This window comes from Phodopus roborovskii, unplaced genomic scaffold (assembly GCF_943737965.1).
Source record: "Phodopus roborovskii unplaced genomic scaffold, PHOROB, whole genome shotgun sequence".
NCBI lineage: Eukaryota > Metazoa > Chordata > Mammalia > Rodentia > Cricetidae > Phodopus > Phodopus roborovskii.
The window spans coordinates 14,834,491-14,856,742 of NW_026125059.1; the positions used below are offsets into that span (position 1 = coordinate 14,834,491).

The 22,252-nt window shown below is 41.1% G+C and overlaps 1 protein-coding gene across 1 annotated transcript; it reads left to right on the forward strand.

The window, feature by feature from the left end:
* The first annotated feature begins 254 nt into the window (after positions 1 to 254).
* Positions 255 to 21,639, forward strand: Serinc3 (serine incorporator 3). The gene is made up of 10 exons (XM_051186776.1): positions 255 to 407; positions 5,722 to 5,883; positions 7,210 to 7,403; positions 9,922 to 10,001; positions 11,564 to 11,701; positions 12,713 to 12,882; positions 15,729 to 15,819; positions 16,383 to 16,563; positions 19,740 to 19,964; positions 20,691 to 21,639. The coding sequence occupies exons 1-10, from the start codon at positions 369 to 371 to the stop codon at positions 20,827 to 20,829; spliced, it is 1,419 nt and encodes a 472-aa protein (XP_051042733.1). The 5' UTR covers positions 255 to 368; the 3' UTR covers positions 20,830 to 21,639.
* The last annotated feature ends 613 nt before the right edge of the window (positions 21,640 to 22,252 follow it).

The window sequence follows — 22,252 nt, forward strand, 5'->3', positions numbered from 1 at the left end:
TGTTTAATACGGACACAGATTTTTCAGAGAACTTCAGTTCGCAGGGGAATATGCTATTTCTCTCCCTGCGCCTTTGTGCCCACTCAGTTCGCCACTGTCCCCCAACGAAGCCTGAGCTGCAAACCCTGAACCCTTTGTGGCCCTTGCCACTCCAAAGCCGTAGCCCCGCCTTCCTGTCTAGCGCTCGGTCCCGCCTTCCTCCTCCTCAGCCAATGAGTCAGTGGCCCGTGGGCGTGGCCACTAGCTAAGAAGGGCGGGCCTTGTTTCCGGCTTGAGAAATCGTCGCGTTCCTGAGGCGACGCCTGGGCCGGCAGTTAGCCACCTGCAGGCAGCCGCTCGGAGCGGTGTGTCTCGGCCCCAGCGTCACCATGGGGGCCGTGCTAGGCGTCTTCTCCCTGGCCAGCTGGGTGAGTCCCGAGCCCTTGGTCCTCCGGAGCCTTGAGCGCGCGGGGATTGGCTGCCCCAAGGCGGGCCCGACCCTCTCCGAGGCCCGCAGAGAGCAGCAGGCAGGCCCGGGCTGCTCGTGGCGTCCAGGCCCCGGTAGGCGTCGGGCAAGGCCGGGGTGCGGCGGCTCGCCTGCCTTTCGGTGTGGGCGGAGGGTCGCGGGGAGCCGGGCAGCCATTGTTTACAATTTCGACGCCCCGCCCCCGCGCGCCTTCCGGACCCCGGGTTCCGGCGGAGTGGGAGGAGGAGGGCGGCGCTGAGCTGCTGAGGCGGGGGTTCGTGAGTGGTTTGGAGGTGGCGTCGTGAAATTTAGGGTCACTGGAGTGATCTTTTTTTCCACAACTCGGCATATGCCAGAGTTCTGCAGAGTTGGATGGAATTTTAAGTCAGCCCCGCTGCACCTCGGGTGCAAAAGGGACTGCTGGCTGTGGCCATTTATTTAATTAGTAGCGCTGCGGCCTAAACATTTTGGGATTATCCTAGCATTTCTCTCCTCTAGAGCTGTTGTGAGGAGAAAGTGAAATTATTAGTCTGTCACTTCGTCGTTGTTAAACCATTTTTAAAAAGTTAAATTTAGGGTCAGGGAAAGCGACTACACCGAATAACCAATCTGTTGCCTCAGAGGAACATGGTACCTTGAACCAGTTCCTAATTGTTTATTATTCCCGAACTGATGTAATGAACCAAGGATTCCGTCTCTGCTTCGTGTCAGTGGCATGTTTTAGTGGGTAATGACGCAGATATTTTGTTCATTTTTCCCTGGACATCATCATTTCAAGTTTAGATTTTGTGTGAAATGATGCAATCCAGGCATTTATATGTTTTTTTCCAGTGTGGGGTTAGTAACAAGAGTTGAATGAGGGATAAGAATAATAGCAAATTAAAGGCTGTAGAGAGCTAGGCATGACAGATCATTTGTTATCTTAGCACTTAAGAGACCCTGTCTCAAAACAATCAGGAAGGTGCAAATACAGCTGTGGGTTTAATCTCCCAACTGCCAGCATCTCCCATGCACCCATCCCCCAAAGTGGGCAGGTCATTAAGGAGCCAAATCATGAAGATACCTATTATTTTATTTTTTTTAAGTATTGTTTTTATCTTTTTTTGTATTTAAGATTTAAGATTGAACCCAGGACCTTGTTTATGCTAACCGCATCTCTGAGTGTCCCTTAAGTTACACTCAGTCCGCATGCTGGCCTCTCACTCAGAATCCTGATTTAGCCACCAAAGTACTGGGATTACAGGTGTGTGCTACAACCCCTAGCAAAGGATTTTAGCCTTTACTTTTTTTTTTTTTTCCCCACTTCATAGCCCAGGTTGGCCTTGAATTTGCAGTAATCCTTCTACCTCTGCCTACCTAGTGCTGGAATTCTAGGTGTGAGCTCCCACAACTGGCCTACCTTTTAACAAAATGCATCAATTTGTCGTTATTTGGGGGACAGGGATTTCACTTTTTACCCCCAGTGCTGGGATTACAGATGTGCACTACCTTGCCTGGTTTTTCTTTGTTTGCTGAAAGGAGCATATGTGTAAGCCTAAGTTCTTAGTGATGAGTAACTCAGGCAGGTGATTAGATCTTGCTTTTTGGACAGCTGACTAAGGTAAAGAGGAATAGGCAAAGGGAGATCTTAGTGTGAAGACAGAGTTTTTTTGTCTTTTGAAAACCTAAATGGGTTGATAATGTGATTTTGTTTTACACCAGCATGAGAACTGGTTCTTCCCTAGCTTCAAAACATCTCTTTAAATGGGGGTTTATGGCCTCCTCATTTTCTAGAAGTTGCTCTTTTAAGTCAGGTGAGGGAAGCTCAGAGACTTGATTTTTTTTTTTGGCTTGAGCAACAGAAAGAGTTGACTTGCCCTTTTTTGAAACAGGGGAAAGACAGAGCATATAGTAGACAGGCAGATTGCACGGAGTTAACCAATTTCCTACTATGCAGAGGTGTAAAGTACAACACTAGAAGTGGCCTCCCCTCTAGGTGTTTATGACCTAGAGAAGTAAATTTATGTAGTGGTTTGCTGGAACTCTATAGCAAAGTACCATACACAGGACTTGAGCAGCAGCAATGAGTGGGAGTGACAGATCCAATATTATGGTATGTCAGGGTTGTTGCCTTCTGAATTTGATGGGAGAATATGTGTTTCTGCCCTTTTGGTTTGCTGGTAGTCTATACTTTCTTTGGCTTGTAAATTTGGGCTTGGGGCCGATAATACCCAGGATGTGAACAATCCATTGAAGACAGAAAAGGACAATAGAGAGTTTATTAGATAGATGCACTGTAGTGTAGCTGCTGCAGGCAAGACAATAGAACCAGTTTGCCATTCATTTTAAGGGGCTCAAATCTGGCAGACAGTTTCATTGTAGTGGTGGTGCCCTGGGTGCTGTATGAGGTTCATTTCTTGATAGGTAGACAGAATTTTTGTTATTCCCTAGGAATTAAATTTTACAGGGTAGTTTGTTTGAATTATCTGTGTAGAGTAAACAGATTACTGGGGGTCAAGCTTCCAGCCAAGTCCGAACCTCTCATTAAAGAGTGGAATAGACTGGACATAGTGCACATGCTTTTAATCCTAGTACCCTGGAGGCAGAGGTGAGCAGATCTATGACATCCAGGCTAGTCCAGCCTGGTTTATAGAGCACGTTCCAGGACAGGCAGGGCTACATAGAGAAACTATGTCTTAAAAAGAGAGAGTTTGTGGAATGGAATTTGTTTTGTTTTTCAAGACAGAGTTACTCTGTAGAAACTGGCTGTTCCCTGGCTGTCCTGGAACTTGTTCTGTAGACCAGCTGGCCTCTAATTTACAGAGAGATCTGCCTGCCTCTGCTTCCTTTGGGCTGTGATTAAAGACATTTGCTCCTACCACCCATCAGGAATGGTTTTTTTTTTTTTTTTTTAACAGTGATATTTGGATGCCCTAAAATAAATTGCAGCCAAAGCTTGTTAAGATTAACTCTTTCTGCTTCTGCTCAGAGGCAGGAGGGTCCATGCTCTCAGCTCAGCCTACTTATAGGCAAAAGTACCTTTGTTCTGAGATTAGAGTAGTTCCACACAGTTCTGTCTTTGTTATTATTCGGGCACCTGTACTGGCCATTCCTAAGAGCACCACCTGTGCATATTCACTACATTCCCTTTTAAAAGGGCCCTGCTGACCTCCCATCCTTTCTTCCCTCTCTCCCTCCCTGTCTCTCCTTTCTCCCACTGCCCTTGGCCCCAGAGGCCTTCTCCCCCGTCCCCCTTTCCCTTTCTATAATCCTTTTCCCCTAATAAGAAACCCTGTGCTTGAACTCTGTCATTCGTTCCCTGCTTTTTAAAAATTACAACAGTCTAAATCTTCATCTAGCTTTAAACCTGTGTTGCAGATCAGTATCTGAACTTATTTTTTTTTTTTTTTTTTTGTGTGTGTGTGTGTTTTGTTTTGTTTTTCCAGACAGGGTTTCTCTGTTTAGCTGTCCTGGAACTACCTCTGTAGACCAGGCTGTCTTCGAACTCAGAGATCCTCTTGTCTCTGGAGTGGCAGTTTCAAAGGTTGTGAGCCACCTCTGTTTGGCTGTTTTATTTTTGAGATAACCCTGGAATGGAATTTGCTTTGTAGACCAGTGTGGCCTGTCAATCATGCCTGATCAAAATACCTGAATTACATAATGGCTAGATTTGTTCTATAATTTTTCTCTTTTTTCCCCCTCCCCCCCAGGATTTTTCAAGACAGGGTTTCTCTGTGGCTTTGGAGGCTGTCCTAGAACTAGGTCTTTTAGACCAGGCTGGTCTCAAACTCACAGAGATCCATCTGCCTCTGCCTCCCAGGTGCTGGGATTAAAGGCTGATGAGTCCTTTCTAAGTCAGGAATTATGCTGGTTATTTTATATTTCAGACATGTTATTCTTCACACAGTAACCTTGTTCAGATAAGTGGCAATAGGCTCATTTTACATCTTAGAGAACTAGATTTTTAAGTTAGCTTGCTCTAATGAAAATGCCTGATACATCAGTGAAAGTTACAAAGATGATTGTAGAGACTCTTGTCATAAGACTAGAGTTATTCATTGTTTTTGGTTTTGTACTTCAGTGTTTTAGATTATTATGTGTAGAGTATTTTGCCTACATTTATGTATGTACATCACCTGTATGCCTGGTACCCACAAATCAGAAGAGGGGGTTGGATTCTTTAGAATTGGTTGTAAGCTACTAAGTGGGTACTGGGAACTGAATTCCAGTTCCCTGCAAGAGCAACAAGTGCTCTTAATTGCTAGGCCATCTCTCCAGTGCTGGTTATCTTCTGTTTTATAGTTGTTTATCAATCTATATTAACCTATTATACTGTGATTCGATAACCTCAAGTATCAAGGCAAGTCAAGAGTTTCTTTCTTACTAAGCATATAATGTCTTGTTTTTGTTGTGAGGTCTTGTTGAGACAGGGTCTTTCACTATGTAGTCTTGGCTGACCTGGAACTCAGTATGTAGACTACACTGATCTCAAGTTCATAGAGATCTACCTACCTCTACCTCACAAGTACTGGAATTAAAGGTATGAGCCACCATGCCTGATGATTACTGTACTAATCATCATTTGGGAGCTAAGTTTCTCAGTAAACAAAAAGTAGAGTTATATTTGTGTTTTTCTTACATTGTTTTCACACAAAATATGCTATCTGTGAATATAACATTTTGAAAATTTGTCATGTTTCAGGCATTGTGTGGCGGGCTCATTTATTAGGAGGGTCCATTTTACAGAAAGAAAACAAGGGTTAGATACATAATTTGCTAAAGTGGCAGAAATTATATAGACTCTAAAGCCTTTGCATTTTTGCTTTGTCTTGTATTGTTTTATGTTTTGAGGCAGACTTCCTATGTAGTCCTGGCTGGCTTCAAACTTGATGCTCTTCTATTAGCCTCTTGAATACTGAGATTGTACATGTGAGTTTCTATGCCTTGCTTTTTTCTTAATTTGTAGCTTTTGTATTCTGGAACTCATGATCCTTCTGCCTCTGCCCTCTAAGTGCTGGGATTATAGGCATATGCTATATTAAACAGGATTCTGTTAAAACTACCAAACCCCTGTTTGCCTCAACAATAGTAAAGGATCTCTTTCCCGCCTCCCCCTCAGACAGGGTTTCTCTGTGTTGCTTTGGATCCTGTTCTGGAATTCTCTCTGTAGACCAGGCTGGCCTCCAACTCAGATATCCGCCTGCCTCTGCAGCCTGAATGCTGGGATTAAAAAGCATGCGTCACCACCTCTCTGGCTAATGAAGGATCTCTTTGGGCCCATGAAATTATTCTTACAGGTCCCATGCCTCTGTAGTGGTGCATCATGTCTGCTCTGCGGTTGCTGTCCCTTCAGCAAGAATTCCACTGTAACTCGACTCATCTATGCTTCCATTCTCATCCTTGGTACTATTGTGTCTTGCATCATGATGACAGATGGCATACAAACTCAGCTAAAGAAGGTAAGTAGAAGTTACAGCATCTTACCATGTGGTCATTTTTTCATTACTTTTTATATTTTACAATACTTATACTGTTATATTCAATCAAGATCATTAAAATATTTTTTAAAGATTTATTTTCTGTGAATGAGTATTTATTTTCCCTACATGTATGTATGTGCTCAAATATGTGTCATACCTGTAGAGTTCAGAAGACCTGTGTTATGTCCCCTAGAACTGGAGTTATGGATGGTTAAGAGCCACCATATGCATGCTGGGATCTGAACCCCAGTCCTCCACGAGAGGAAACCTTGAATTATCTCTTCAGTCCCAGTAATTTAGGGCTTTTGACATTGTTATTATTATAATTATGACTATAAGATAAGGCTTCTTGTAGCCTAGACTGGCCTTGAACTCTTGATACTCTTGCTTTTACCTCACAAGTACTGAGATTCCAGGTTTGTGCCACCACACTTGGCTTAAATTATCTTTGGATGAAATCAGGACAGAATATGAGGTATTAGTCCTCTTGCAGACATAGAAGTCAGAATGAGCATTGCTGGACTCTAGTCTAACAACCCAGAGGAAACAGAATTTAGAGAATTTTTTTTTTTCCTTGTTTGTGTAGGCTTTAAACTATTATATTTTCCTTTGGAAAGAATTTGTTGTTGCTGAAAGATTTTTTTTTTTTTTTTTTTGAGAAAATTGAAATAGCCTCTGGAATGTGGATTAATTGAGGACTGAACCCATAGCTGTGTTCTCCCACTGAGCTACCCTGTCTTCAGAGAAGGGCTTACTAAAGGGCTAATCTTAAATTCACTATGTAGTCCAGGTTGGCTTGGAACTTGTGGTTATCTTACTGTGGCCTCCCAGACTTTGGGATTACAGGCTTAACTGTCATAACCAGTCAGCTTTAAAGTGAGTGAGTGAGTGTGTGTGTGTGTGTGTGTGTGTGTGTCTGTGTGTGGGTTTCTTTTGCTGAGAAGAGACACTGATCACAATACTACTTTTTGGTTTTTAGACGGGATTTCTTGTGTGGCTTTGGAGAGTCCGTCATGGAATTTGTTCTGTAGACCAGGCTGGCCTCAAACTCACAGAGATCCTCCTGCCTCTGCCTCCTGAGTGCTGGGATTAAAGGCATGTGCCATCACCGTGTGGCCAGCTTTTGTTTTGTAAATGTGAGTTGTTTATTTTCTTAGGTAGTAAGATTGTAGTCTATTGGAGAAAGAGAAATTTCAGTTCTCAGTCTTAAAATTGCTGACCGGGTCTCTTATAAATCCTGCTTCTGGAGTAAGATAAGTATTGCTGTACTGTTGATATGCTCATGGCATATCCTTGCCTCCTCAGGTTCCTGGATTCTGTGAAGGCGGATTTCAAATCAAGATGCCTGATACAAAGGCAGAGAAAGATTGTGATGTGCTGGTCGGTTTCAAAGCTGTGTATCGGATCAACTTTGCTGTGGCCATCTTTTTCTTTGCCTTCTTTTTGCTCATGTTAAAAGTAAAAACAAGTAAAGATCCCAGAGCAGCAATACACAATGGGTATGTTAGATTGATTTTTCAATGTTCATGGTTCTTCACCTTCAGCCATTTGAATGGAAGCAGTGGAATATTTAAACAGTGGATAGATGTATACATGAAAGATTATTTATACGTTTTTTTGTTTGTTTGTTTTGACAGGGTTTCTCTGTGTAGACTTGGCTGTCCTAGAACTTACTCTGTAGACCAGGCTGGCCTCGAACTCACAGATATCTTCCTGCCTCTGCCTCCTGAGTGCTGGGATTAAAGGCACGTGCCACAACTGCCCTGCCTATTTATTGTAATTTTTTGGTAGCTTTCTTTCAGGTGCCTGTAGTACCTTGTAAAATAGACATGATGCTTAGACATATTTTTTTTCATTTATAGATAAGCGTGTACACTTGAGATACATACCGTCATACATACACGAGCACACACATAGTATACAAGAAAGATAGAACAGTAAAAAAAATTTTTAAAAAAGGAAAAAGAGATTCTGATTCATTTTTTTGTTTGTTTGTTTTTTGTTTTTGTTGTTGTTTTTGGTTTTTTGAGACAGGGTTTCTCTGTGACTTTGGAGGCTGTCCTGGAACTAGCTCTTGTAGATAGGCTGGTCTTGAACTTAGAGATCTTCTGCCTCCTGAGTGCTGGGGTCAAAGGTGTTCGCCACCGCTGCCCAGCGGGCTTCTGATTTATATATTCTTTTGCTTTCCCCTTCTGACCACAGTTAGTCTTTCACATAAATTTCTTATTTGGAAGCTGATAGGAACTTTGTAAATATTGTATTTGTTATTGATTTCATAACTAATTTTAGAGAAGCTAATATTTTGATTTTGCCTAAGATGTTTTTACTGGGAAAGGTTGAAGGTAGGATTGAAGTTATGTATGTTCAGTTCTCAAAGCTTGATACTTTTTCTGTCATGCAAGCACATTAGTTGGTTGGTTGCTTTGGTTATTTGAGACAGGGTTTTATAAGCCAGGCTGGCCTGATCCTTGTATCTCTACCTCCCTACTAGGATTTCCAGTTTGTGTCACCATACTCAGCTCAAGATACTAGGAAAGGTTATAGACTGAAAGTCAGATTTGGTTCTAGCCTTTTTGCTAATGAGCTCTGTGATTATAGACAAAGTATTTGTGTCCTAGTTTGGTTTTTTTGTTTTGTTTTTCAATGTCTATTTTTATTTTATGTGCATTGGTATTTTGCCTGCATGTATGTCTGTGTAAGGGTGTTGGATCCCCTGGAACTGGAGTTACAGACAGTTGTGAGTTGCCATGTGGGTGCTTGGAATTGAACTTGGGTCCTGAAGAACAGTTAGTCAGTGTTCTTAACCCACTGAGCCATCTCTCCAGCCCCTTGTGTCCTATTTTGTAAATGGAGGATTGGGGGATAATTTCTTCCTTAAATGTAATGATTAGTGACTCTCCATGTAGCTAACACTGTTAGAACTTACAGAAAAAGCATTAACTTTATGTGCTAAAAGTAAGAAAACTCTGAAGTTTACTTATGAATGTAAACGACTTATCTTGCATGCTAATTGTTAGGTTACTGATCTTCTAGCTGCCTTCTCTCACAGTAATCATTCCACTCCACCCCACACCCAGCTCTCACTAGAGTTGATAAGCAACACGTGCTGTGACCTTGCAGTTTACGGAATTCAATTTCCTCCTTCCCACTTGCAGTTACTAGCAAAGCACACCACCCTTGAATTACATGTTTATTTTTATCTAGTGCCATCCTGCCTTGTGACAACTAGCCCCTGTGCTTGGTCACACACACATACTGTGTATTGAAGCAACTCCTCCAAATTCCCCAATAACCCACTACCTGCCAAGAATTTTTCCTTAAGGGTCTCATAGTATGATGTTGTAACTCTTCATATTCTCAGGGAACTGAAGGGAATTGAAGGTCTTTTCCCTTTAGGACCCCCATCTTGCTCTCCATGATAGCTGTCTTTATGACTACCTATGGCTATGATGGTAACTCTAATAATAAAACTTATATGAAGGGTTAATTAGTCTCAGCTTTCTTTTTATTGGACCAATATAACATTGTTTATTGGTTTTTGGCAGTGGTGGTGAGAATGAACCCTAGGCCTTGCATGTCCTGGGCAACCATTCTACTGCTGAGCTAATCCCCTCCCTAAACAGGGTCTCTGTATCTCTGGCTGTCCTGGAATTTACTCTGTAGACCAAGGCTGGCCTCTAACTCACAGAGGTCTGCCTGCCTCTGCACTCTTTTTTGCTTTTTCTTTATTTGGTTTACTGAAGCAGGGTTTTGTTTTATTCTGTAGCCCATGCTGGCCTGGAATTAAGTATCTTCATGCTTCAACTGTAGAGTAACTGTCACATGTCACAAAGGCTTGGTTTAATATATTTTGTATGAAATATTGAGTGGAGAAGACTTGGGTCTAATGAAGAAACAAGCCTAGTTATTTATGTTTCGAATGCTATTTAGGCTTTATTTTTATAATCAGAAATGCATTTTCTCAGTGTAAAAATAAAAGTTAGCATTTCTCCTAAGTCTGCTTTTGTATTTTAATAGGTTTTGGTTCTTCAAAATTGCTGCTATTATTGGTATCATGGTTGGATCTTTCTACATCCCTGGGGGCCATTTTACTTCAGGTATGATTTACTGCTGAGGGGTTGACTTGTACAACTCTGTGATGATTAAGAGCTGCATTTCCATTAGTGATTTTATATAACTGGCCTTTAAGACATGGTGTCCAGTTGAATGATTACATATTAGGACAACAATGGATTAAAACCAGGAGTTATTTAGACCACTTCTCAGCTTTTCTGGAACTGTGTGTTAATTTTGTGCTATTTCATAGTTTGTCTTTTCATTTGGTGAGAAAAAGTCATCAGAGAGCTTGTCAACATGAGGATCTAACACTCATGCTGCCTTTTCCCTGTTTTAATTTCCTTCTGTAACATGGCAACAATTGACATCTGACAGTTTCCTATGTGGTTTGCCCCATTCTTCTAAAAGTAAAGGGAACTTCTGTTTTGGTTTTTTGTTTGTTTGTTTGTTTTCTGAAACAGGGTTTCTCTGGGTAGCCCTGGCTGTCCTGGAACTCACTCTGTAGACCAGGTTACTCTGGAACTTACACTGTAAATTAGGCCTCTGTCTCTGAGTGTTGGGATTACAAGCATACTCCACCACTGCCCCCCTTAGGAAAAGTCTTGTGAAGTTATGTGAGGTTTAGTGAAGTGATTGAATGATACCATCTTGTCCTAACTTATTTATTTTGTGTCTGCCTGGACATTCCTCAGCCTTCCATTCCCCAGAAGCCAAATCTACCTTGGCAGTGCATTTGGACTATTCGTGATCCTGACCATGGTTCAGATATATTAACTAAAATAATTTTGTTTGTGAAAGCTAAAACAAAACTAAATAATTAGAGGAAGTGTAAATAGAAAACAATTGTCATGTGGTATCTGGAAAATATTACTAAGCTCTACAAAAAGACAAATGTTACTCTGACCCCACTCAAACATAGTAATTGTGGGTTTTGTCTTTTTTTTTTGGGGGGGGGGTTGAGACAGTGTTTCTCTGTGTAGCTTTGGAGACTGTCCTGGAACTAGCTCTGTAGACCAGGCTAGACTCAAATTCACAGAGATGGCCTGCCTCTGCCTCCCAAGTGCTGGCGTTTTTGTTTTAAAAAACAGTATACCTCTGAGCTTGACCACCAGAAGACATTTTGGAAGTATTAGCCTACTCTTGATCTGGTCCTTTTTAAAAGGACTTGTACTATTAACTGGTTGTTGGTAACTGTCTCTTATGGATCATTTCACTAGGCTCCCTTTGATACAAACTAAAACAAGTTTTAGAAGGTTTCAGGGTAAAAGGCACTGGCCACAAAGCCTGATGATTAGCCTGAGTTAGACCCCTGTGTCTTACCATGATGGAAGGAGGGGATTGTCTCAAAGAAATTATTCTCATATCTGTTGCACACATGTTCAGTACACACATGTAAAATGCTTCTAAAGGCATGAAATGCAGCTGGCATTCTTCAAAGAACACTTGTAAGTTTGAGATGATGATAATAATCATACTGTATTATTGCTGTAGACAGAATGTCTTTACTGCCTCTCCCTTACTGGAGTTGAAGTCTGCTCACTAAGTTTGATAGTCATTCTGAGATGCTCTTATGGTGAAGAATATTTGTTGTTTTTGTTTGCAGTCTGGTTTGGTGTTGGCATGTTTGGGGCCACTTTCTTCATCTTCATCCAGCTGGTGCTCTTGGTAGGCATGGCTCACTCTTGGAATGAATCATGGGTAAATCGAATGGAAGAAGGAAACCCAAGGTTATGGTATGCTGGTAAGTGTCTACACTCACTTCTGACAGTCATACTGTTGCTTTAAGTAGGGAGTATAATAAAATCTCCAGTTTTAAATATACAAACTCAATGTAAGGCTTCTTTGTAAAAATTGTGTGTGTGAGAGGGTGTGTTGTACCTGCATTTGTATCTGTGCACCACATTTATGCAGTGCCTATGGAGGCCAGAAGAGGGCATCAGATTTTCCTGGGACTCAAACCCATGTCCTGTAGAAGCACAGCCAGAAATGCTCTCCAACCCCTATAAGCTGGTTTGTCAGTTAATTAGGAATTGTGTGTGCTGCTGGAAGGTGAGCAAAGAACATATTCAGTCACTGGACTCTCTCAGTTTATAATGTAACTATCTCTGCTGAGATGCTAAGCAAGCATTTTCAGATTCAAGTTCAATTATACCGCTAATTGATTATCTATGTGAATGGAAAGGAACTGTTTTCCCAGACTAGGGAGATTATCTCATTATTTCTGATGGGAGCCAGGTTTAAGTAGCCAGTGGCTGCAGAATAAAATTGTCTCAAATAGAGCCTGTTTTGTTTGCTCAGATGTCATCCCTGGCATTAAGTTATTACCTTGTAGAGCTCTGTGTACCTCAAGCTAGCCTTTAGCTTGTCAAATGCTAGTTTTACAGATGTTTACCCATCACATCTGGCCCTGAACTGTGCCATTCAAAGACTAGGAATCATCTAGAAAGGCTAGTGTACATATTTAATATTTAATTTAGAGATTATTGAAACTGGAATCACCAAATGTTTTTAATTGAAACCATGAAACCCAGGTTAGGTAATCCAGGTTGTGAGTTTATTTATTTAAAAGTGGACTTTGGAATTTAATGGTGGATCATTTTAAAACAATATGAACCTTGGGGCATCTCTGATTTTCCTACAGCTTATTACTCACCATAGGAATGAATTAAATATATAGCATAGAAGGAAATTGATCTTAATTCTAGCCATTTATTCAGATGGTGGACATTCATACAGTTTTCCTCTCCTCCAGCTTTGCTGTCTTTTACAAGCTTGTTTTATATCCTGTCAATCATCTTTGCCGTGCTGCTGTACATCTTCTATACCAAACCAGATGGCTGCACAGAAAATAAGGTCTTCATCAGCCTTAACCTGATTTTTTGTGTTGCAGTTTCTGTTGTATCCATTCTCCCAAAAATTCAGGTATGATGGTTTTCTGTTTTCTCTTGTGAAAACTTAGAATTAATGCTAGCTAAGCTTAAATTCCAGGCAGTGTTTTAATGAATTTATCCGTATTTAGCTGCTTAACTATTTCTCCAATTATGATTATCTTTGAAATTATAACTTAGTAATCAGGTTTGTGCTATTGAGTACACATATATTTTTCTTGATTCTTTTTTTAATTTTGTATTTTGATGCTCTCACATTATAGCTCTAACTGGCCTAGAACTTATCAGGTAGTCTAGACCTTGAACTTTGGGATGTCCTTGATGGCATGTATTACCATGCATGGTTTAGTTCCTGTATCATGATGACATTTATTTCTGATCATTAAAACCTAGGTAACTTGGGGGTGGTAAGATGTCTCATTGATAAAGGTACTTGTTCCTGAACTTGGTACCCAAATTCTATCCCAAGGACCCATAGGGTGGACCTGGAGAACTGACTCCTGCATGTTGTCCTCTGACTTCACAATACACTGTGGCACACATGCCCCTACACATACGTAAGAAATAAATTTAAACAAAACCTAAAAAACTAGATAATTTGTAGCTTGGTGTGATGATCTACATCAACAATTCTAGGAAGTTTGCGGTCAGCCTGTTCTAAGTTGTTCCAGGCTAGCCAGCGCCATGTAGTGAGACTCTGGCTCAAAGAACTAAAACCAAAGAATTAAAAACTTAAGAGTCTTAAATGTGAAAAGAACATGTGTTTTTTCATTGTTTGGCTTTTTAAGTCAGGGTCTCCTGTAGCCCAGGCTGGCTTTGGACTCCATTTTCCTCTTGCTAGTACTGGAATTACAGGCATGACCCACCAACCGGGCTCAGCTTTCATTCTAAGAGTAAATGGGGAGACAACTTAGTGGATAAAGCACCAAGCATAGGGACCGGAGTTTAGCTCCCCAAAGCTCATGTAAAATGTTGGGCATGGAGCCAGGTAGTGGTGGTGCACTACTTTGACCCCAGCACTCAGGAGGCAGAGGCAGAGGCAGGCGGATCTCTATGAGTTTGAGACTAGCCTGGTCCTAAAGAGCTAGTTCCAGGACTTCCTCCAAAGCCACAGAGAAGCCCTATCTCAATAAACAACAAACAAACAGGGCTGGGATGGCAGTTGTGTCTGTAATCTCAGTGTTCCTACTGTGAGATGAGGTAGAGACATGAGAATCCATAGAAACCTGTGGTAGCTAGCCTGGGAGACGTAATGGTGAAGATGCAGAAAACAAGGCAGCGATTGATAGCCAAACACCTCAATTACTATGCCCTTAAAACACTTACCAAGCCATCACCTGTCCTTATTCACACACATGCACACTCATACATAGACACAACATCACACTTTTTTACAAAATGATAAATTAAGTCTAGTGAGATGGCTCAGCAGCTGGCAGCAAATACTGCTCTTCCAGGACATTCAGTTCAGTCCCCAGCAGCCACATCAGGTGGCTCATCACCTCCAAGGTCACCCACACATCCAGACACATAAGCACACATGATTGAAAAAAAAGTCAGAAACAAAAGTGAGAGGACTAGCCTAAATCTAGGAGGCTGAGGTAGGAAGTTTTCTGCAATTGAAGGCCAGTCTGGCTACTAGATGACTAAACCAAAGGAAGAAGAAAAAAGAATTTAAGAGAATTATTTTAAATGTGAGGAAACTCAAGTGAGTATTATTGGATATGCCTGTAATCCCAGATAGCCTTGCTTTGTTTTTTCTTAAAGTGAGAAAATGGCTGGGTTTGTGGTACATCCCTGCAGTCCCAGCTGCTTAGAAGACTGAAGTGTGATAATCCCTTAAGGAATTAGAGGCTAGTCTAGAAAACCATAGTGTGGCACTTTCTCAGGAGAACATGAAGTGTCTCAGATGGCTCAGGTGATAAGGGTGCTTGCCACATGACCCCAGTGCCATCCCTGGAACTCATAGTGTAGGATCATACTTGAGTTCCCCCTTCCACAACACACACAGAATAAATAAATAGTAATGTTTTAAAGAAAGCATAATGGGCTGGGGTATCGGTTGGTTGGTTGGTAGAAGCTTGCACGGTCTGCACAAAGCCTTGAGTTTGATCTCAGCACCAAGCACACCCATAACGCCAGCATTCAGGAAGTGGAGGCAGAAGGATCAGTTGATGAAGGCCATCATCTTTGGTATCTACTGAGTTTAGGCCAGCCTTGGACTACATGAGATCCTTTCTCAAAAAAGGGGGAAAAATTGTTAACTCACATTTAATTACTAACTGGTCTTGGTGTGTCTTTAGTCCTACAATGCTGGAAACTGGAGCAGGATTGAGTTGGGGAAACAGTATCTAGACAAAAAGAATTAAAAACAAAACAGAAGTTTCCAAGAAGTGCTGGGGTCACTTAGTTGTTTTGTGGTAGAGCTGAGTGGACTTCACTTCATATAAAAATATAGAGTCTAGAAACTGAAGGCCTTTGTGTGATATAAAGGAGTTTTTAAAATTGTGAAATGCTTTGCAAATTATTAGTAGATACATCTCTTTTCTTATTTTCTTTTCAAGTCAGGACTTCTCTGTGTAGCAGCCATGATAGTCCTGGAACTATCTCCTTAGACCAGGCTGGCCCTGAACTCACAGAGGCCCTGCCTCTGTCTCTGAAGTGCTGGGATTAAAGGTGTGCACCACCACAGCCTGGCTGCATCGTCTTTCTTATTTTGTAGACTAACTGAAACTGAAGGGTTATCTGTCATCTTTTAACTGTCAGGAAGAATAAGGTTTTCAATTTCTAGCAATTCAGTGCATCCCTGGGAGGCATGCAGACTTCAAGACAGTCATTCCTTACAGATCATATGGCATTGTTTTTGTTTTGATTTCACAGGAACATCAGCCTCGTTCTGGCCTCCTGTCGTCCTCCATCATCACTTTGTACACCCTTTACCTCACATGGTCAGCCATGACCAATGAACCTGGTAAGGGAGTGTCATACTCAATCATAGAAGTGCTCCTGTGGTGGGTATACAAACTGAAGCTAGATTAGATGGGAAACAAACAATAAAACAAATTGTAGGCTTAAGTAACAAATAAAGCTTGGGATATGCTCCTGTTTGGAAAATGTGAGCAGTCTATTAAACTTCACAAAACCAATGTAGTCACAATAGACATTTATAAAACTTGAAATAACTAGTCAGGCATTGGTGGCGCAAGACTTTTTTAATCCTAGCACTTGGGAGGCAGAGGCAGGAGGATCTCTGTGAGTGAGGACAGCCTAGACTACAGAGCTAGTTCCAGGACAGGCTCCAAAGAAATACAGAGAAACCCTGTCTTGAAAAGCATCCCCTTCCAAAAAAAAAAAAAAACACTTGAGATAACTAATTTTTCTAAAGCTAGATCATTGGGTAAGATGCAAATACAGTATTGATTACTGGGTTTCAGGTTCTTCTAAGCTTAACTTTCCTGTGTTTTACAACACACCTCTGTTCGTTGGAACAAGAGTGAGCCCTAACTAATGGTAACAAAACATTTCCATTTTCAGACCGTTCCTGCAACCCCTCTCTTATGAGCATCATTACACACTTAACGTCACCCACTGTGTCTCCAGCAAATTCAACTACTCTTGCTCCTGCTCCTGTTCCACCATCACAGAATGGACACTCTATGAATTTGGATGATTTTGGGGGCCTAACTATCTTTGTTATCTGCCTTATCTATTCTAGGTAAGTTCTAGGTAGGCGGTACTTAATAGAAGATTCTCATGAAAGCGAATAATATGGGGTTTTGGGGGGGGTTGGGAGTTGATTTTTCGATATGGGTTTCTTTGTGTTGCTTTGGAGCCTGTCCTGAAACTTGCTCTGTAGACCAGGCTGGCTTTGAACTCGTAGAGATCTGTCTGCTTCTGCCTTGTAAGTGCTGGGATTAAAGGTGTGCGCCACCAACACCTAGCTTATATGTTATTTTTAAACCATGGTAAAGAATTAAAACAATGCAGCTCCTTTTAATGAAAAGTCCTTTGGATGTCTTTGCTTACCCAGGTGAGTATATTTCTTAAAGTTCAGAAAAATCCAGTCAGGCTTGGTAGCACTTGCCTTTAATTCCAGCACTCGGGAGGCAGAGGCAGGTGGATCTCTGAGTCAACAGAGCGAGTTCCAGGACAGCCAAGGCTACACAGAGAAACCCTGTCTTGAAAATTGGAAAAATAAAATACACTAAAAAGAAAGTTCAGAAAATCCTCTCATAATTCCTCCTGCTTTTATGGAGGTACCTCCTTTTTACATAAGGATAAAAATCTTAACTTGACTTTAGATGGGCTGGAAATTGGAATCTTGAGAATTATCTTTTAGGAAAAGAAAATATAATAACTTGGCAGAAAGTGTTGGTCAGAGTATATGGTACTTGTCTAAGTCTCTTTTCCTCATTTATATTAAGTAAAATGATAAGTTTATTAGTCCCTAGTACAAAATCACAGATAAAACTTCATTTGTACCCATCTTCCACTTCTTTAATTTTCCCACATAATAGCATGTATTAGATTAGTCATTTTAAAGTAAGAAATGTTCAAAATTAGCCAAGATAAATTTTATTTTTGCAAGTTGGCAAAATAAGAGTGACCACATATAAGTCAGGCAGTGGTGGTGTACACCTTTAATTCCGGCACAGAGGCATAGGCAGGCAGATTTCTGTGAGTTCCAGACCAGCCTGGTCTTCAACCAACAAAACAAAAAGAGCAACCACCTTTTCAATCTGCTTTTACCATGGATATCATTTTGTTTGGTATATGGTATTTTAGTTATTTGTTGTTGTAGTTTAAGTAGCCTTCCACTTTATGTACAGACTTTATTTTTTAAAAACATTTTATTTGTGTATATTTATTGAGGGAGCAACAGTTGCACCATGGTTAATGATGAAAAGTTGTTAATGGACAAGTTGTGGGACATGTATCTCTTCTTCTACTATGTGAGTCCTGGGCATTGAACTGAGGTTATTTGGCTTTGCAGCAGGCTTTTTTGTTGTTGTCTATTTTTTGTTTTTTTGAGACAAGGTTTCTCTGTAGTGTTGGAACCTGTCCTGGAACTCATGTTGTAGACCAGGCTGGCCTTCAGCGCACAGAGATCCTCCTGCCTCTGTCTCCCAAGCGCTGGGATCAAAGGTGTGCACCACTAATGCCCTGTTGGCCCTGATTTTTTTTTTTTTTTTTTTTTTTTTTTAATATTGCCTAGGGTAGGGATTGTTATGCTGGCTGGCTACTTTTAGGCCTCTTGTTGAGACAGGAGTTCATGTCCAAGCCAACTTCACACTTGCTGTGTAGCTGAAGATGAGCTAGAATTGGTCCTCTCTAGCCTTCACCTCTGAAGTGGGTAGGTGTGTGCCCAAGCAATGCCCAGAGGTCAAAGGACAACTTTCAGGAGCTAGGTCTCTCCTTCCCACTCTTAATTCCAAGGGTTGGATTCAGGTTGTCAGGATTTATATGCTGAGCTTTTTTGTTTTGTTTTATTTTTTCTGAGACAAGGTTTCTCTGTGTAGCCCTGGCTTTCCTGGAACTTGCTTTTAGACAAGGCTGGCCTGGAATTCAATTAGATCCTGCCACTCTGCCTCTCAGTTTTGGGGACTAAAGGCATGCACCATCACACCCAGCCTATTGATATATTTATTGATCCTTTTTTTTGGGGGGGGGCAAAGTCTTGTACCTAGTGTGACCTTGAATTCTGCATTTTTCTCCTGAGTGGTAGTATTAGAGTGTGTGCCACCACTCTGAACACATTTGTTTTATTATCTTGAATGACTTTGTTTTATGTGTATATGTTTCTGCTCCCAATCCTATGTCAGCCTTCTGAGTGTTAGCATTATTGGTCCACCATGTTGTAACTTCGTCTGTAGAGATAGGTGGTACCTTTTGTATATAGGACCTTGCTGAAATCAGTTACTGGTTATCTCTTTCTTGTCTAATTGTTATGGATAGAACATACGGTACAACGTAAAATAGTAAATTGAACAGTGGGATCTTTGCTGTATTGTTGATTTTTTTTAGGGGGAACAGTTTTTGTCTTTCACCACTAAGTATGGTATTTGCTGGTTCTTTTCCCACTGGATTCCTATCATTTAAAAATATCTATATTCCTACTTTGATCATTTTCCTTTTTTTTTTCCCCCCCCTCCCTCTGAGGCAGCCTTGGCTGTGCTTGAACTTACTCTGAACACCAGACTGGCTGGAACTCATAGAGATCTGCCTGCCTCTCTGCCTCTTAAGTGTCTTGAGTGCTGGCACTTGAGTATTTTCCTCTTGAAAATGACTGAATTTTGTCATGTGCTTTGTTGATATGATCATGTAGTTTCTGTCCTTTCTCTGTGTTTTTTTCTTTAATCATTAACTCCTTCTTTTGAGCATCTGCAGTGCTGGAAATCCAGAAGGACTATAGCTGATGTTAAGGAGTTCTCTGAACAAGCAGGCAAGGCAGGATTGACAAATGCTGGGGCAGGGCACCTAGAAAGCAGTGGGAAGTGGGAGGAAGCTTCTCACCCAGCCCAGGGAGGGGTGATGTCAGGGAAGAATTTCAGGAGGCCATGGCACTGAGACAGGAGTGAAGGATGAGTAAGTTAGTTAGATAGAGGTATGTGGTATATTATTACACGCATAGCAGAGGCACTTAATGCAGTAGTAGACGAGAGACTGGGCAGTGAGCTTCTAGAATTGAGTCATGGAATTAATAGCAACTACTAAGAATACTGTCCTGTAATTCATAGGCAGCAGGTTATAACTTTGGACAGGGCTTTCAGCAGGTTTTCTTTGTCCAAAGTAGGAACATCCCAGAAATAACCTACATATATGTGGGCCAACGGCATCATTTCATCTAAAATGGCTCCCTTTTGATGTGATTTTCATGGGATTACTTTCCAGCATCCGTACTTCAAGCAATAGCCAAGTTAACAAGCTGACCCTCTCTGGGAGTGACAGTGTTATCCTTGGCGATAACACCAATGGAGCCAGTGATGAAGAAGATGGACAGCCTCGTCGGGCTGTGGACAACGAGAAGGACGGGGTGCAGTATAGCTACTCCTTATTCCACTGGATGCTGTGCTGTGCTTCCTTGTACATCATGATGACCATAACCAGCTGGTACAGGTAGGAGGCATAGGCAAAGATAGACAATACCCAGTCAGCCCTTGGGAATGCCTATAAATCTGTGTGGATCATCCTTATTGCAGAGCCCTTCTCTCTCAGAGGATGAAGCTGTCTGTATTCAGTGTCCTTTTGTGGAGTCCTTTTTGTTTCAGATGGTCTAGCTTCAAACTTCCCATTGTTGTGGTTCTGCCACAGCCACCTAACTCCTGGGATTAAGAGCATGTGCCAACATGCCCTTCTTGAAATAGAACCCAGGAGGAATTCTTTGCAGCCAAATTATTAGTAGCTTTTCTAGATGAGTTATTCAAGAAAGGAATCATAACATAAAGCCACTCAGCCTGACATTGATAATTTTCTTCCTGTGCTTTTAAAGAGGTCATATTAAAGTATTCTGGTCAGAGTAATAATGTCTTAAACAGGAACCATTTCAGGGAGGCTGTTTCCATTTTGCTGCTGATTAGAGTAATTCAGACAGAACATAAGAACCTCGCTGAAAGAATAGTTAGGCCTTTCATGTTAGTAAGAAGGAAAATGCTATTTGAGAGGCAGTCTGTTGGCCATAGTAAGTGAAAATAGCTTCTCAAGTCCCTACTAGGACCATGCTAGAGTTAATGGTAGAAGCTAAGTCTCCTTGGGGGTTTCTTGGCATTGGCCAGGGTAAGTGGAATGGGAGGGATCCATATTTGCAATGTTAAACTTTTCCCCCTCCTATTCTTGTTTTCTTAGTCCCGATGCCAAGTTCCAGAAAGTATCCAGCAATTGGCTAGCTGTGTGGGTCAAAATGGGCTCCAGCTGGGTGTGCCTCTTCCTTTACCTCTGGACACTTGTGGCTCCACTCATTCTCACAGGTCGGGACTTCAGCTGAGCTTCAGAGTGCCAAGGACATTGCTAAAGCTGACAGCCTCCTTTGCTGAAAACTCGTATCCCTTCCACCTTTCATCAACTAAACAATTAAGTGAACGCTTTGCAAATTTGGCTGTATTCATGTTTATATCAAAAGGCAAGACTGAATAATGCTTGATGCAAAATCTGAGCTTTCATATATCTATCTATATACATATATATACACACACATGTTTTTTGTTTATTTGTAAGGCTATAGCACAAAGGGAGCGGTTTAGTGTTTTAACGTGAACTACAGCTGTGCTGTGAAGAGAGTTATAAAGACCTGTAGATTCCTACAGCTTCTGTTTCAAATGGAAGTTAGAAGATTGTTGGATAGTTGAGGCTATCTTTAATATATTTCTATTGCAGTCTCCTTAAAAACCAAAAAAGGAATGCAATAACCCACAGTTCCCATGGTAAAGGTGTTTGCTGAGTGACATAGGCACACTGTTTCTTGCATAGGCTCTTCAGAGGTGTAGCATCCTGGTTTTTGGCAAGGAATTATGTGTTGGCCCTTCCCCAGAAACTGGTGCTGATAAGGCTGAGAGAAGGCTATTGAGTTCCTTTACTTACTTTTTATACTACTCTAATGTTGCTTGATAGAAGTCTGTGGCTTTGTCAGATATGTCATCCCAGTAAATGCTTTGTAGATTTGATTAAAATGAAAGTTGACTTGGGAAACACTGCAGTGTTATGTAATGACCTTGTTATGAGTGTGTAAAAGTCTGAGGCATGTTAGTTTATTAAATTTGCACTATCAAAGTACTTGATTAAAATAGATATTTAGTTTCTTGTTTGTTTGATTTTTGTTTTTTTTTTTTTTTTTTTTTTTTAAAGAAAGGGTCTTTTCTTTGTATCCCAGACTTGCTAGTGCTGAAATGTAGGTCTGGGCCACCACACCTAAGCTTCTCAAGGCTCTTTCTTCATTCAGTGGGGTTTGGTCAGCATTCTTTCTTTCTTTCTTCCTTTCTTTCTTTTTTTTTTTTTTTTTTTTTTTTTTTTTTTTTTGGAGAAGAGTGTCAATCTGACATTTCAGGCAGATTCTTCACTTCTGACACTTAAGATTTGACTAGTAAATTAAGTCTTATGTTCATTTATAAACTAGCCCTAATATTTTCTGTGGAAAAGACCAAAGTAAGTAAGAGGTGTAGATAAGACACTGTCAAGAAGACATTCCTGAAAAGCAGCTCATAAGAAGGAATAATAAAGCAGGCTTTTCAACAGAAACTGGCCCAGTGTTTGGCTTGCACTATGCCCTGTAGGGGTGAAGACATGACAGACACAAATTTTTCTTTCTTGGGCTAAATCAAATGAAAATGAGATGATCATCATGGGAAATTAGTGCTGAAAATCATGAGAAGAGGTCTCTGGATATAGACTAGTACAGTGGACTTCCTAGAGAG